The sequence below is a fragment of the Apodemus sylvaticus genome, chromosome 5 (assembly GCF_947179515.1).
Source record: "Apodemus sylvaticus chromosome 5, mApoSyl1.1, whole genome shotgun sequence".
NCBI lineage: Eukaryota > Metazoa > Chordata > Mammalia > Rodentia > Muridae > Apodemus > Apodemus sylvaticus.
Window position 1 is genome coordinate 65,200,312 of NC_067476.1, and position 17,243 is coordinate 65,217,554.

At 41.6% G+C, this 17,243-nt stretch overlaps 1 protein-coding gene across 8 annotated transcripts in view; it reads right to left on the reverse strand.

Moving 5' to 3' along the window:
* Positions 1–345: 345 nt before the first annotated feature.
* Ctnnd1 (catenin delta 1) overlaps positions 346–17,243 on the reverse strand; it is a 49,534-nt gene continuing 32,636 nt past the window's right edge. For 5 of the 8 annotated variants that reach the window (XM_052182814.1, XM_052182815.1, XM_052182820.1 and 2 more), the window contains 13 exons: positions 14,968–15,431; positions 13,608–13,791; positions 12,275–12,392; positions 11,506–11,659; positions 10,584–10,652; positions 9,361–9,488; positions 9,113–9,263; positions 8,484–8,676; positions 7,707–7,821; positions 7,045–7,132; positions 4,824–4,886; positions 3,183–3,286; positions 346–2,472 (listed from right to left, as the gene is read on the reverse strand). In XM_052182814.1, the coding sequence (XP_052038774.1) occupies positions 2,461–2,472; positions 3,183–3,286; positions 4,824–4,886; positions 7,045–7,132; positions 7,707–7,821; positions 8,484–8,676; positions 9,113–9,263; positions 9,361–9,488; positions 10,584–10,652; positions 11,506–11,659; positions 12,275–12,392; positions 13,608–13,791; positions 14,968–15,431 (1,843 nt within the window). In that variant the 3' untranslated portion in view covers positions 346–2,460. Of the gene's footprint in view, positions 2,473–2,565; positions 2,848–3,182; positions 3,287–4,823; positions 4,887–7,044; positions 7,133–7,706; positions 7,822–8,483; positions 8,677–9,112; positions 9,264–9,360; positions 9,489–10,583; positions 10,653–11,505; positions 11,660–12,274; positions 12,393–13,607; positions 13,792–14,967; positions 15,432–17,243 lie in introns of those variants that run through there. The other 3 variants (XM_052182817.1, XM_052182821.1, XM_052182818.1) reach the window with 3 other exon arrangements.

Below are 17,243 nucleotides of genomic sequence, written 5' to 3' on the forward strand. Positions count from 1 at the left end.
GATGTGTTATATTCAAAAGAGCCATGCATTAGAGGACTTTGCTCAGTGTTGATTTTGTCAAGATGTTTGAGAACCCCAGAGAATGTGGAAGCCAGTGTACACAATCAGTAAGTTCTCATGCTCTACTTCAGCCATTCCTTAAATGTTAAGACTCTGGGGTGGGAGGGTGTTCCAAAGAACATTCCTTCATAAGAGTTGGGACTGAAACTAAAGTAAGCCCATCCTGAGACAACCTCCTTCTGGCTGTTCTGCAAAGAAAAACAACACTGGCACCAAAGTAACTAAGAAGGAAAGGAGGGAAGAAGTGCAGCTGGAAGTGAAGAAATGACACAGACCTCCCACACACACACTTTAAAAACTTTTATTTATATAAAAAACTCATTTGTTTTTAAAAGCATTAACAAGATAAAGAAAGAGAGAAAAGATACAGAGCAGAAGATATGCCCCCTAGTAGTATTCGGTGGGAGGGTAGGATTTTTGGTTTGCTGAAATCGAATGTTTAGTGTTTTATAAATGAAAGAGGAAAAACAAAACAAACAAACAAAAAAACAGTTAAAGGTCCCCAAAGCCCATGGCTAGTCTATTACCCACACCCCACCGAGAAGAAAGAGCACCAGGAAGAGCAGAGGACGAGAGAAACCAAAACCAGAGGCAGACAGATGTGGGCAAGGAGGCTCCCCTGTGCAGTATACTCTGAGGGTCACAGAGAGCACGAAGCTCCTTTTTGCCAGAAAAGGTAAATAGGACTAGGAAGAAATGGGAAGGAAGCAAAAGGTTGAGGGGGGAGGGCGATTGTAATGCATAAGGAAAGAGGTTGGTGGGTGGGCTGTGCACTTTTCTCCTACCCCATAGCCTCAATATATTAAGGAACAGGACAAGAGGGATAAAGAATTCCAGTTGCATTGAATAGAGCTTTTAGATTAAGGAAAGAAAGCAAATACAGAAAAAAGTTTAAACAACAACAAAAAAAAAACCTGAACCCATACAGTAGCTGTTTGTCTAGCCCACGCTATACCATTCACTACAACAGTAAAGGGTGTAATGGAGGCAAGGCCTGATTCCCTGTAGTCTTTCAGAGATGATGGGAACTGGGGACAACTGAGGAGTCAGAGTCACAGCACTCCCCTTACTTTGAGACTCATGATGATGGATTTTCACCAATCCCAACTGTCGCTGTTGAGCAGAAGCTTGTTGTGGCTACATCAGAGGCTTTAACAACCCCCAGAGGGGACTTGAAGTTCCCTAGGTTACCACTCCTCTTCTTTCCTTCAGCTACTGGGGGTCAACAGTGGGTAAGAAAATAACAAAATCTAACTTTCAAAATCATGAGAAATGAGACTGCAGAGGCAAAGAAAGGCACCTGGAAGAGAGGGAGGAGATGCACCCCAGGCCAAAGGCACAAAGAAGAGGCAAAGCCAGGGCAACTCCTACCTTAGAAGGGCAAAGGGGGAGGAGTTATGTACAAGTCTTGTAAGTTGGCCAACAAATCCAGGGAAGAGGAGGAGAGGGAGAACAAGCTTATGAAAGAAGAAGAGAGATGGGGTTGGGGGGGCTGGGGAAAGCCAGATTTGAAGCTTCCTGCCAGTTTCAGACTAACCCCTTCATGTACATTCCTTCTAGTGCCTCCTAGAGGTTCGTCTTCTCAATAGACAATCTTTCTGTTTCTTCTCAACCAAGGGTTCCATGGCATTCTCCTTTTTACAAAGCATCTTGCAAATGGTCAGGTCAAGTTAGCAGATTTATCACAGGGTAGGAGAAGAGGGTTAAGGACAGCCTTGGCCAGGACAGCACCCCAAGGTTGTCCTGTAACTGACAGAAGAGATGGAGTCTGTAGGTCCTTTGTGGTCCCTGCCTCGGACAGGAAGAACAAGAGTTCTCACTCCGAGGTTGGGGAGTACTTCACTTACTTCAGGGCCCTTGCCAGGTGGAATGTGCCAATGTTTCCAGCCTTCTTGGCTTCAAAAATAGCCACTGGAGAAAGGACACTTCCCCATCCAAAAAAAGAAAAAAGTTCCCCCCGACACACCAGAAAAAATAGTCTTGACTAAAAGTCATCAGTTTGTCAGAATGCTGAATGCTGAACAGACTGCGTGTAATTTTCAGTTCTTCCCATTGCTTCCAGTGAGAGTTCCACTCTCCCTCCCTCTATGCAAGGCCAAGAGGAGTTCCAGGGAAGGCTGGCAAAAAGAGTTAATCTGCAGCAGTTTCTCAAGATATGCAAATAACTGAGTCAGGTTTCTTGGGGGAAAACTGGAAGTAGGGTCTAGGAGGATAGGAAAATTAAACTTCAGTGGATGGATGTAATTCATGGATGAAGGAAGCCACTTTGGGCTACAAGGAGTCAGCCTGGCAGTTGGCACACAAGTCCAGCGAAGAAAGGAAAAAAAATCATCAGTCCATTTCACCACCAAAAAATAAAAGTACTATATTATAAGCCCATATGGAGCAGGTAGAGTGGTGCTAAATCTTCTGCTGTAGGGAAAAAAAGAGAAGGCTGTTAATAAGGCTGAGAACAGGAGGACGAGGGAAACAAACACAGCTGAGCAAATCTGGAGGCAGGAAATCAGCACACAACAGAGAACCAGATCATCCGCTGCATCCCAGCCTTGGAAGAGGTCAAGATCACAGAAGCAGAACCCTTGGGTACCATGTGGCTCAGACAAGTATCACAGGCCTGATCAGATCAGCATGATTGGCAAAGAACAGGCACACGGGAATCTCCTTCCTCAGGACCATCTTAGGGGTGACTGGAGGACATACCATGGGGGAGTAAGACACCTGGTTCCCCTCATCATCCAAAACCAACACATCCAACTCTTCCTCCAAAGATTCCTGCCCCTCGTCCTGCTGTGAACACATGCAACTTGTTAGTAAGAGAGCCAAGGTAAGAATCTCTAAGTGTGTCATCCTAAGCAGGTATGTGCAAAAGCAGGGTGATATACTAGAGAGCAGATTAGTTAGTTAGTGTCAGTGACATCAACAATGCTTGCAAAAAACATCCAGCAATCAATGAAAAACATCCCAAAAACCGTTAAGAAGCATCAAAGCCTCTTTTTCCTGAAATCACCTACCAAAAAAAGATTTATCTTTCTCTTTTCTTCCCCCACCCCATTTTATATATCATACAGTTTCAAAATACTATTAGCCTCAACTTTACAAAGTGGCATATAACAAGGATTTACCATCAAGGGTGCTCCCTTCAATGGTTCCATATCACCCAGATCCCCAGATCGGTCCAGTGTTCTGTTGTGGTCTCCTCTCTCATTCAGTGTGGAATAGTTGTTATCTAGAGAACAAAGTACACAGAAATAAAATATTCCTTCTAGTATACCAATGCATGTGAATTAGGCACTTCAATTGAGAAATGAGCTGTTTCAGAAGCTCCAACAAGACATTAAACACCGATGCTTTTTAAGACTTACACACAACTTGAGTATAAGGGGGAAGATGATATATGAGAAATACCCCGTACTGGGAATGTAATTCAGTGGTTAGCCTAGATTCAATTCCCACCACTACAAAAACAACAAAGCAGTAACAATGAGAAACAACAGTGTATCCTATGGTGAGTGATACTAAAGAGACCTAGCCTATTAAAGAGATACAGCCCTGAAATTAAGAGAAGACTGAGAAATATGCTACAATTTGAAGGAACTAATAAAGAAAAACACAACCCGAGTTTAGCCTTTGGAAAGAAAGAATTTAGAAGAGGACAAAGGGGAGGACATTCCCAGAGAAGGCTTCATATACCCAAGTAGAAAGATGAGAGAATATCAAGTAGGAAGAAGGCACAAGAATTCAAGGTCATTCTGAGCTAACCTGGGCTATAAAATCCTACTTTAAAAAAAGACCAGTAGAGAGTAGGGAGAAAGAACAGAAAGAGATAGGGCTAGTTCTACACCACATGAGACTTTCTGAGAACATATGTGGGAAGAAGAGGATCTATCAAGAATTCACAGTCTGAGGGCTGGAGTGATGACAGCTCAGCAGTTAAGTACACTTGTTCCTCTTTGCAGAGGGCCTGGGTTCAACTCTTGTCACTTACTTGGTGGTTCACAACTATCCCTAAGTACAGTTCTATGGATTCTGATGTTTGAGAGCATGAGGCACCTGGTAAGCAAACATACACACAGGCAAAACACTCATACATACAAAATAAAATGAATTGGCTAGGCATGATAGTGTCCCAATACCGGGGAGGCAGAAATAGATATATCCCTGTGAATTTAAGGCCAGTCTGATCTACAAAGCAAGTTTTAAGACAGCTAGGAATACAGAAAGATCTGCCTCAAAAAATAAAAAGTTTTTTAAAATTTCTTTTCTTAAAATATTTTTTTTTAAGTTCAAGGTTATCCCATCCACAGCAACATGTGAAAATGCAGAAAAGATTAGACTGATCAAATTTTATCATATTTTCAAATATCTTTTCAAATGGAGATAATCAATCACTATACTTCCAGGATGGTAAATGGTAAGGTTGTTTAGGGGGGGAAAAGCTACAGGGGAAAAACAAAAAAAAAGCCAGGTATGGTGGAGCATATCTATAATATCAGCACTTGGGAAGTAGAGGCAGGAGGATCAGGAGTTCAAGATCAGACTCAAGTGTAGTGAGTTCAAGACCTGCCTATATGATGAGAGAGAGAGAGAGAGAGAGAGAGAGAGAGAGAGAGAGAGAGAGAGAGAGAGAGAGAGAGAGAGAGAGAGAAGGAGGGAAGGAGGGAAGGAGGGAGGGAGGGGGAGAGAGAGAGAGAAAGGGGGAGAGAATGTCTACTCACCCCAATTAAACACTATTCTGCAACATTAGACAGGAATTCATCACCTACCTAATAATTTTGTGTTTGACCCCATATTGCTCATTGGAATTTCTTCCCGGTCAGGTTTCTTATCTATATGGAATTAGAAAGTTATCCAAGTCAAAATCCAATACACCAAAATCTATATAAAGTAGACATTTCTTTTGGGTGGGTGTGCCATCTTTCCTTGCCTTTATTCAATAAAGTTTTACTGGGCACATAGTATGTGCCAAAAGTAATCACAGCCTACAGTTCTAGGAAAGCCCCACAAAACTCTGATCCCTTCCCTACAGACACCCAAATATAAGAACGATTTCAGAGGCACTTGTTGTCAAGCCTGATGGCCTGAGTCTCATCCCTGGAAACAATTATGGAAGAAACTGATCATAAAAGCCTTAAAAATTAGTTTATTATTACACTGTGTGTGTGTGTGTGTGTGTGTGTGCGCGCACGCATGGGCATGAATGTGCATGTGGGGGGGAGGAAAGAAAGACAGAGACAGAGAGGGTAGAGGGAGTGAAAGGGGGGAGAGAGGGAGAAGAAGATGGTGTGTGTGTGTGTGTGTGTGTGTGTGTGTGTGTGTGTGTGTGTGTTTCTGTGTCCATCCATAGTGTGACATGGATACATTGGCGTGAGGACAACTTTCAGGGCTCAGCTCTCTCTCATCAGTGGAGCTCAGGTTGTCGGGCTTCGCAGCAAGTGAATTTACTTGCTGAGCCACCTTGATGGCCCTAGAAAAAGACTTTTAAGTACTGGCAAGTTACTAAGCTCAGTAACATGGGTATGATTTTCTGGGTTGTACTTTTCTTCTTTGGGATTTGGGGGTTTGTTGAGGCTTTTTTCAGTGGGCAAGGTCTTATTCTACAGCTCAGGCTGACCTAGAACCCCCTATGTAGCCCATGCTGGCTTTAAATGAAGGGCAATCTTCCTGCCTTAGCCTTCCAAGTGCTGGGATGAATCATGACACTCAGCCAAAAGTATATTTTTTACTCAGGTAGAAAATACTGTCAGTTTTTTATATAAAGTAATAAATACAAGTTTCTGTGTTTATTTTTGAGGAAATGCTTGCCAAATAACCATGTTGAAATAATCATCACTTGTATGTCAGCTGCTTCATAAAGTAAAATAGTACTCTATAAAAAACAGCTAGTCTAATAATACCAGTAGTCTGCCTCAAGACAGCCACAGTGGCTCCCTACACAGCACAAGAGCTTCACATTTCGTCCTTAGCACTACACATCCAAGTGATATGTACTTAGGGGTAGAAATATAATAAAGAATTAACATTTATAGCTCCATCCAGGATGCTCCTAAGTGGAGGTAGCTTTTTAACTATAGAGTGCATGGGAGTAAAAACAACTTATTCATATCAGCGCACTACCCTCATCTATGTTATAGATCAAGAGCTGCTTTTATGCTGCTGGCACATTTGTCTAAGAATCTTAGGGTCCTCAAACCACGCTCCAAAAGCCATGGGTGGAATCAAAACCCAAAAGCCTTAAGATAAGAAAGGTTATAGTGCATACTTTTAGTGAAAGAGAAAAAATATATATATAAAATACTAAACATATAATTCATCTATGATAAAGTGATTGAAATGATAAAGTGATTTAAAAAGCTCTACCTCAGAGACACTGAAAACTTGCCGAGAAAGCCCTGGAGTCCAGCCCCAGCACCACACAAACACAAAAGCACAACCATACACACAGCTGTAACCATGGTGTTTTTTCCTAGGGACTTGAACTAATGGACTTTCTGGTTGTCAGTAGCTTTAATTTTTCACAACTAGAAAAGCACTAATAATTAACCAAGCACACTAATCAGTAGAACAGAAATTTAAGAGAGGGAGAGATTAAACAGAAAAATGAGTCACTCTCTAGTAACTTGCAGTTCACAGGCAAATTAGAGGAGCCACACTCGAGTTACTAACTACCCTGATTTTGGTTTTGTTTTCCCTTGAGACAGGGTGTCACATAGCCAAGGCTGGCCTTGACCTACTCTGATCCTCCTTCAGCCACCTCAGAGTGACTGGGATTACAAGTGTGCACCACCACACCCCTTCCTGCTTTGTTAGATTTCTAAATTCAAACCTCTGCTCTCTTACACATTATAATTCTGATGCAAAACATCACTCCCCTACTCGGTGTCCAGCTTATTTGGAATAAATACACATTCTATTTTTTAGTTAATAAGCCATTAAAGAATGCCAAGAGTACTAAACAGAGAAGGCTGCACCCCTTGGTTACAATACCTGATTTTTGGTTCCGGTCAATGAGGGGGAGAGTGCTATCATCATATGAATGGCTGCTCTGGCTTCTAGATGCATTGTTTAGATTCACCTGGAGACAAAGGTAAACCCATTGTCATAGAAACCTGAAGATACCTACTTCTTCCTGGTCCCTCCTCCTAATCTTGCACCTCCCGCTTCAGAAGCCCTGAAAGAGCACAGGGTTTCCTTTTCCATGTTCACTTACCCTAGGCCTCACTCACACATTCTTCCTAAAGGACTTAGGTGCTAGATGCCTATTGACAATGACAACTCCTCAGAAAAGAATCTGAGTCTAGGCAGAAGCACGTATCTATAATGCTAGTACTTGGAGGACCGAGGTAGAAGGATCAGAGAATGGTAAGCATGTGCAAGGGTCTGAGTAGATAGGGAGCAAGCTCACAGTGGCCGTACATTATCACTGTTCACTACCAGCAGCATCCACTGTATGTTCAACACTGAGAGAGTAGAACTACTTCAGCAAAAATAAACTGTGAGCAACACTGTATTAAAAAGCAGTGTCTTCGGTATCTTGGAAAAGACTTGGGAGTTAGTTTGATAGTGAAATAGAAGAAACCAAAGACAGAGGCACTAGCCAAGGAGCAAAAGAGAAGAAAAGCCAAAGCTTTGGTCAAGAGTTACTGCACCTGGAAGTCTGATTTCTTCCATCCTTCTTTTTCCAGTGGTTTCCGAAGCTCCTTATAGCCCCAAATCGTCTGCAAGACAAGAGCTGCTGCCCGCACCTCTTTTTCTGAACGATTCCTATGAAGAAAAGTAACACCATACAAAGTTTAGTTTTCCGACCAGGGAATCTTAGAACCTATACTCTCTAACTAAGTGGTTCTCAACCTTCCTAAGACTACATATAGTTCCTCATGTTATGGTGACCCCAAACATAAATTTATATTTATTGCTACTTCATAACTTGAAACTCACAGGTTGAGAACTACTGTTATAACAGCACAAGGATATAAAAATGTAAAAATGGGGGAAGTCAAATTTCACCAAATCCTATACTGCCTGAAACACTGACATAAATAGTTTGATATAACAATCCATGCCAATTTATAGACCAATATTAAGAATTTATAGACCAATATTAGATCAAGACCTCTCGATATGTCACAGAAAGTTGATATAATCTCACACAATGGAAGAGGAAAAATCTTTTCTATTTCTTTTTTTTGTTTGTTTGTTTTTTTTTTTTTTTTTGGTTTTTCAAGACAGGGTTTCTCTGTATAGCCCTGACTATCCTGGAACTCACTCTGTAGACCAGGCTAGCCTCGAACTCAGAAATCCGCCTGCCTCTGCCTCCCAAGTGCTAGGATTAAAGGCGTGCGCCACCACTGCCTGGCAAAAATTCTTTAATAAAGTCTCTTTTTTCATATTCAAATTCCTCTAGCTGTGATTAAGTAAAAGCTCACCCTGATTTGTTGATCAACACCAGCTTCTCAATACCCTGGGTCTCTCGAAGCTTTTTGGCAGCTTCCAAGTTCTCAGCAATAACTTCGTTGATAGTGTTCAATATAGAGACCACGGTGTCTTCAGAGAAATTCCAAGAGGAGTTCTGTTGGCCTCCTGGCAGATTCTTTACCAAGTTAGGAATGGCATGTTTGCCTATAGCAGTAAAACAAAAGGTTAGGAGGAGCCTCACAATACACTTGAAAGTAGTAATCAGGCCAAGTTTAAGTTCTAGCCATACAAACCAACTCATTATTACATAAGATTACCTCAAAGGGCAAAGAACATGAATCAGCCATAAACTCAACACCCTTCATCTACTTCTTCAAGTGCACAGAGACAATGCAATGCTAGATATCAAACAATGCCTAGAGATAGAGAAAACTAGATACTCAACAAATACTAGTGGCTATAATGTTTTGGAAGAATCTCATACACTTCTTGTTTTCTTAAGATCCACTAAACCATGAACCTTCAACTCTCAGAAACAAACTATGGAAAATTATAGGATCCTTCTCTTCAGTGATGGCGACAAATGACTAAACTTTGCTGGAATCCAGGCACTGTGCTAGGCACTGGCTCAAATCCTTACCAATTAACTCTTTGTTCCGCGCATCCACAGCCAGATTTCTCAGTGCGCCAGAAGCAGCTTTCACCACTCGCTCGTGCTCACTGGTCAGGAGGTCAGCAATGGCGGAGAGAGCCTTCTCTTGACGAAGAGCAGAGCGGATGTATCTGCCATACTAGGAAGCAGGTGAAAGTGGTAAAAAGGTTACCAATCGTAGCAACCTAGTCATCAGCACGCCCTATGCTAACACCCATTCTCTTAGAGGTACTCACTGTCCAGCGCCCAGCACACAGGTTCTGGATAGCTCCAGCGGAGGCTTCTAGGATGGCAGGTGTCTTGCTCTCCTTAAGGAGGGAAATGTATATCCGCACCACTTCTGGCTGAAATAAGAGTTCGTAGCCTGCACAAGGAAGGGCGTAACAGAAAGCACTAATGAGTGCCTAAAATCAAGTTCTGGCTGCCTGCAGTGCTGCTTCTCTATTATTAGTCCCCCAACTTCCCTATTAAGTCATAAGCAAACTCAGAGGCTTGATTTCAGGTTTCTTTTTTCTAAGGTTTGTGTTTTGTCTTTTGAGACAGGGTCTTGCAATGTCAAGCAGACTGGCTTCAAATTCATAATCTTCCTGTCTTCATCTCTGCATACTAGGACTACAAGCCTGTACCACTATGCCCAGTCGATCCCATGCTTTAAGATAACTACTCTAGCCTAAAGCAGTGCCATACACTTTTAATCCCAGCACTTTTAAGGCAGAGGCAGGCAGATCTCTGTGAGTTTGAAGCTAGCCTGGTCTACAGACAGAGTTCCAGGACAACCAGGACCACAGTGTGGCCCTGTCTCAAAAACAAACAAACAAAATAACAACAACTACTCCATGGTAAAAAGAGAATAGACATCACTCAGTCGTATCCGAGCCCTCTCCTCCTTCCTTGACTTGCACCTCATAGCTAACTTCAGACTTGTTTGTACCATAAGCAACCAGGCTTAATGAGTGAACATCTAACCCAAATTATTTCTAATTCAACTTGGCCATTCTCCCCATCACGAATATGACTAAGTGACAGACAGCCCGAGATTTAACATAATTTAATTAATAATTTTTATGTTTATAGAAAGCTAGCAAGTTTATATCCATTAATATACTGAGTCCACACATCTAAACTATGATAAAGACATTTCTTCTAACAATAAGGCTCAAGATCCAAAAAACTGCAGTGGCCATTCTTGTCTTTTCTTTTGTTTATTGTGGCACGCTCCCCCTCCCTATCTCAAAGCAACTTTTTACTGGCAGAAATTCTCCTGCATCAGTTACCCAAGTACTAAGGTTGCAGGCATACACCATTATACTCAGCCTAGTTTCTGGCTCTAGACTGTTGACTTTTCCCAACACTTTCACTGTTACTTCAAATCCATTAAGCCAGAGAAATGTTACCATAGTGCATAGAATATGTCACCATATCCAGTCTCTGGAGATGGGGAATAGGGAGGGTAGCTTACCTCGAGCAGGACTAGTTCTTTTAGGGAAATCCACTGTATCACTTGCTGTATCCTCTGTAGGCTTTTTCCCTATGAAAATGGAGAGAGGGTGGAGAGAATGGGTAAAGAACGATCCCACCTGACAGTTTTTCATCCTTCAGTAAGAATCTTCAGATCTGAGATGCAGCATCAAAAGAGGCAAAAGAAGAGAAACCCCATACATAACTGTCCCAACAGGGATGATGCAGAAACAAGAAGGACCAAAACAGGCAGTAGACTGTGCAAAAGGATGACCACTCCTGCGGCTGTTAACTGAGTTGATAACAGGAACTGTTGTCCAGAAACAGCATGTCAAAACCACGACCAAGAAGATTTAAACTTATCCCAATGCTTTTCCTCAACTAAGTTTTCCTACATGCATCCATGGGGAAGGGTTAGATAAAAAGATATTACGAAAGGTAAGAACCAAACCATGCAAGTTAGGAGACAAGCGCCTTAAAAGATTGCACTTACCTCTGGAGAACCACTCATCTTCCAGTGCATCACCAAGGTGGAAAGCGAGGAGAGAAATGAAGGAAGAAAACGCAGGAGAAAGATGTCAACAGGATCATGGGCAAGTACACAAGAAAGCAAAGAAGGAGGAGGAACAAGGAGGAAGGCCCTGGTTTAGCTGAGTTCTTGTCCTTCACTGCCCCAGATGCCAATACACTAACAATCGTCACCATATTCACACACCACCACCACCACCATTACCACCACCACCACCACCACCACCACCACCACCACCACCACCACCACCACCATCAAAGCATACAGAACAAGGGAGCAGCAACAGAGCAAAAGGACATGTCTCTACTAGGGAGACTTCCATACTATTTATTAAGTACCTATAAAGCTAAGTGTTCCTTTTGTCCCATATTAAAGAACAGGAACTAAGACTCACCTTTGCCCTTCTTGGCCCCAAAGCAACTGGCAGCATGTGGCCCAGTACTGTTAGTCACAGTAGGAAGTGCCTCCTGGTAACGCTCTGCTTGTGGGATTTCACGATGAACTTGGTATGATAAGTTCCGAAGGAGGCAAACACAATTCTCCACAAGCTTAAGAAATAAAACAAAAGGGTCAGTTGGAAAAGAGAATGCTTATGTTGACTTCCAAGAAAAATCTAAGTCTCTATGATTTGAGTATTAAAATATCAATCCTAAATGCATGACTCAACCCATCTTTTCTCAGGTCACCTTGTCAGTTCCCCAAGATCCTCAAAATCCTTGTTATCTACATTCTAACTGGAAGTCTAATTATAGACATGTAATGGCTTCTGCAACTAGTTGGTGACCCAACACTTAGGTCACTGTTTTCCTTACTAAGAAAATGTATAATCTGGAAGGCTACTAAGTAGCTTAACTATATATGGGACACACACACCTAAAGAAAACTATCTTTAGAGCTGAGGGGATGGCTTAGTCATTAACAGGACTTGCTGCACAGCAAGTCTGGCTTGAAAAGAAGGAAGAAATGTTCTCCTGGCTTCTTCTGTATACTTGTGTACACACACACACACACACACACACACACACACACTTCTCTTTGTTTAACTAAATGCCCATTTTAGGGAGAGGTGGATATCATAATAAATATTTTATATTACCAGAAGTGGTAGGTCTGGACTACAGGTCCTTAGTGAACAAAATTCACTTAGCCATTCATTAACGTACCTTACTGTCTGAATCCTTCTGCCCAATTTCTGCCTGAACAATGAAAATGAGGGCATCAACTAAGCCATCGCATTCCCGAAGTTTCCGCCGGGCTTCACTCCTCTCTGAGCTTACGTTTCTAAGGGGAAACACAAAGTTTCTGAAGATGACTCAAATCCCTGAAGTCCCTCTTAGATATCATTTACATCTAAAGTTTCCTTAAAACCTTTTCTATTCAGTATAATAAGCAGTTAATAATACTTATTAAAAGCAGGGCTGGAGAGATGGCGCAGCGGTTCCTGAGTTCAATTCCCAGCAACCAACCATATGGTGGCTCACAACCATCTGTAATGGGATCCAACGCCCTCTTCTGGTGTGTCTGAAGTCAGCTATAGTGTACTCATACATAAAATAAATAAATCTTTAAAAAAAATACTTATTAAAAAGCAAGGTATTGCAGTTGGAAATTGACTGAAAGGTTGTCTTCTAAGCTTTCTCAAGCTTGTGAAGTCAGGTTAAAAAAGTGCATACCAGGAACTGGAACAGGCAGTGTGAAGAGCACTAGTGCTGGAAGCTCTGCTGAGGACTTGGGTTCAACCCTCAGCACCCACACAAGGTTGTAGCTCCAGAGGATCCGGACACTCTCTTTCAGGCTAAGTGGTAGACAGCTCACCCAAACTTATACAGGCAATGGGGTTAATAACCAGCACCACAAAAAAAGGGGCTTGTGGGCAGAGCACACCAACATCAGTAAATCTAGCCAGAACTCATTTGTTATACAGCAGTACAAATATAGACAATGGCAAAAGTGTCTAATTTGAAATACAGATAATCGTGACAGGGACTAATAAGACACACACAAAAATCCACAACTAGATAAGAACCTTGTATGTGGGAGGAACAAAATCAAAGAGTAATAAAAGTGATGTGAACAGGAGGAAGGGAGGAAGTAAACACACAAACAGGTAAACATGGTACAGATAAGAAAGAAGCAAAGGCACGTAGGCTGTGGTCAAGCATTTACATGGTAGAGTAAAGGTTGCCTAGTACAGGCAATGTCCTGAATTTGGTCCTCCATACCACAAAAAAATCATAAATAAAAGAAGCAAGCAAACAAACAGACAGAAACTTAACTTCTAATTTAAAAAAAAAAAAAAACCACCTCCCTAAAATTCCAACTTGAACGAATGTATACGTGTATGGTAGTGAAACTGTACCTAAGGGAAGCACTTTGCCAATAAGCTCCAATGTATTTGCCTCCCGTTTTGAGACAGGGTCTGACAGGTTTGCAAGCCTGCACTTCCACCCCAGGAAAACTTAAACAATCTTTATAGTCTTGAAAACCTCCACTTACCTAAGGCAGCCAGCGGTGTTGGTGAGCACTGACTCCCATTCAATATGCCGTGGCTTACAGTCTTCATTAGGTTCTCTCTCCCAACCAGAATGTGGAATGATAACTTCATCTGTCAAGGCGTGGAGTGCATGATCCACAATCTCCATTTTGATTGAATCATGGGATGAGAGATTCCACAGGGTTCCTGACAGGGACAATTCAGAGAACTCTCTAGCACCCAAAACAGTATATCTGAAGAGTATCAGAGGTACTATTCTATTCCTTCTTAGTACATCCATTATAGAGTCTATGACTTCATGTAGGGTTAGTCAAGCTTCTGACCCATGGTAATATATATTTTATACTGTAGATTAATACAGGTACACAGTCATAAAATAAAGCTTTACAAAACAATCTACACTAGTTTCTTTACCTCAGCAACACAAGTCACTTTGGTCCACATAATTCTTTGCTGTGGGAAGTTGTCCTGTCTACTGCTGGATCCTTACCAGTCAACCAGTATCCCTAGCTTTTATTCATTGGATGCCAAGAGCATGCTCTACCTAACCTCAAGTTATGACAGCCAAAAGCAACTGTAGCAAGGGAGATGTCCTCTGGGGGCAAAAATATCCTGCTAATTAAGAACCAATATTTCTTTTTTCTTTCTGGAATGGTGATTATGCCCCCACAAAATGGATCACCATATATAATCTGGAAAATTATTCCAAATAGCCATAAACTCAAATTTCTAAATGGAACAGGCAGGTTGAGTCAAGAAAGGCACTCATTTAAGACAGATTATAAGGTTGTGGATAAGTGGCAATTGCCACCTAGCTCTGTCTTTGGAAAACAAGTTTCTCTACTACTACAGTTGGCCAAAAATAACAGACTGTGCCAGACATGGTGGCCCACTCATTAATCCTAGAACTCAGAAGGCAGAGGCAAGTGGATTTCTGTGAGAGTACAGCCTAATCTACATAGTGAGTTCTAGAATAGCTTCCCTACATAAAGAAAGACCCTATCTCAAAAAAATGAGAAAACATACAGGTATGCACAATGTGTTAGAGATTTCTGTGTGTGTCATGTGTCAACCAATCAAATCTGTAGATTTGACCCAAGGCCACTCACTACCTTAGAAATTATAATCAAAAGATAATGGACTGGCCAGCATGCCAGTATTTGGGAGGCCGAAGCAGGTAGATTACTTCAAGTCCAACCTGCTCAACATAGTGAGTTCTAGGCCAGCAAGAGCTACAGAGTGAGATCCTGACTCTAAAAGAATTAATTATTCAATAAATTAATTAAAAGGTAATAGACTAGAAACTTCTAGATCCATACCTCTATATGGATTAACAGTGACCCTCCCTAACCTAGCACTTACCAGTAATTACTTCAGTCAGGTCCATATCACGAGCCTTTCGGAGTAATCGGACCAGAGCAGGAACACCATCACAGTTTTTTATGGCAATCTTGTTATCTTGGTCACGTCCAAAAGAGATATTCTTGAGAGCTCCACAGGCTCCAAGGTGCACTTCCTTTTTGGGGTGGTCTAACAATCCTACCAATATCGGGATACCCTTGAGCTTCCGAACATCAGTCTTCACCTTGTCATTGCGGTAGCATAAGTGCTGCAGGTATGCAGCTGCATTGGACTTAACAGCATCCAAGCGGAAGCCTAGCATGGCAATCACCTCTGGCAGCTCAGGCTGTCTCCAGTTTGGAGGTGGGGGCATTCCCTTGCGAAGACTATCCAAGCTTGCTAAACTTCCCCGCTCATGCTGAGCTAAAGGAGCCCAATAGTACTGATCAGGTGGCACCTCTTCACCAATCATGTCTTCATAGCTCCTGCAGTTTTGAAAGAACAAAGAACCAAGCAATTAAATCTGGCTTCACAGACATCCTATCACCCATCATCTTCAAAGTTGGATCAGAGTTCTACTGAGATCATATATCTCCTCTGTATAATCAATTTTTCATAATTTTGTGTGCAAGTCTTTTCAGTGTCCTTCTACATTATTTTTTTTTGAGACAAAGTTTCTTCCCAAATATGAAGCTTGCGGATAAACTATACTGACTGTCCTGCAAGACCCAAGGATCCTTTTATCTCTGCTTCCCCAGAGCTGGGATTGTATGAGACATCACAGAGCTTAGCTTGTTATGTAGGTACTGGAGCTCAAATTCTGGTCCTCATGTTATATAGAAAGCATTTTGCCAACTGAACCCTCTCCCTGGGCCCAATCTTAATAATTTAGAAGTAACCTATGCCAATTGAGAAAGACAAGTATTTGGAAATATTAAACACAAAGAGAACAAACATGAAATCTGCACACAGGAAAGAACTAGAAGAACAAAACTATTAAACTTGCCCTATTTTGAAAACTAAAGAAGCGCTGATCAAGGAAAATAGAGGACTTCTGGCTATATTGTTGAGGACTTAGCTTTATTACTTATTACTACTAAGGTATAAACTTGAACACTAATTGTCACAATTCATCCCAAGGCCTTACATACTATTCAGTCAGACAGGCATATTCCAAGAAGAGTTGCAGCCTTCAACTTCTATACTTATAAGTCTGTCAAACACCAACATATAATGGAAAGTCCCAGTTCTCGGATCAGAAGAAACTGAAAGATGTCAAAGAGAGGCGACTTTTCCTGTTTCAGTACCACCAATACCCACTAGAGGGTGAGCCTGTCACCCTTATTTATTTATAAATACAAAGGAAGAGCCCTAAATCTGTGAGCTCATCTTACCCTGGGGCTCCCACTGGGAGAGGGGACTCTATTGTGCAGGACTCTCCAAATAAGACTGTTGCTTGTTCCACTGTCACCAAACCACTCCCACTGTTACCAAACATTGAAAATTAGCCTACCTGACAGGTATCAACACTGACCATTAAATAAAGGATTCAGTAGAGCGAATCATTTCATTAAAAAATAAATAAATTAGGCCAGGCAGTGGTGGCACATGCCTTTAATCTCAGCACTTGGGAGGCAGATGCAGGGGAATCTCTATGAGTTCAAGGCAAGCCTGGTCTACAGAGAAAGTTCCAGGATGGCCCTGGCCTTGAAAAACTAAGGGAGGCAGGGGGATGATAGTAAAAGCACCTTTAAACTTAAAATATCACTTAAACAAAATAAAGTAAGTTGTTTTAAAACCAGATTGCTAAACACCATATGAAAAAATATTTTCTTTTAATGAAAAAATAGGATACATGTAAGAAAACCCCAAGGATATACCAACTGTTCATGAGAGAACAGGGTTTCAGGGTGTATGCTGAGCATATTTTACTTTTCTTGTTTAAGACAAGCAACTACAAAAATAATTGCCATTGCCAGATTTTGTTTTAGTCACTCAAGGAAATCTATCTCTACACTTCCTTCTTTCTTAGGCAGTAGCTCAAGATTCTTTTACAAATAACAAAACTGCACAAATGATCAAATAACTTGCTTAAGGCTATATAGATAACAGCAGAGGCATAACTAGAACCAGGGTTTTCAAGTTCAGTGCTTTTGCCACTAATCACAGCCTCGCTAAGGAAGTTTGACCTTGCACTACTCTTGAAGGCCGAAACAGGAAGCAGAATTCTTCTCGGCAAGAATCTTGCTAGTCAAGCAGGATTCCAAACTCAATGTCACCCTGTAATAAACCCAAGA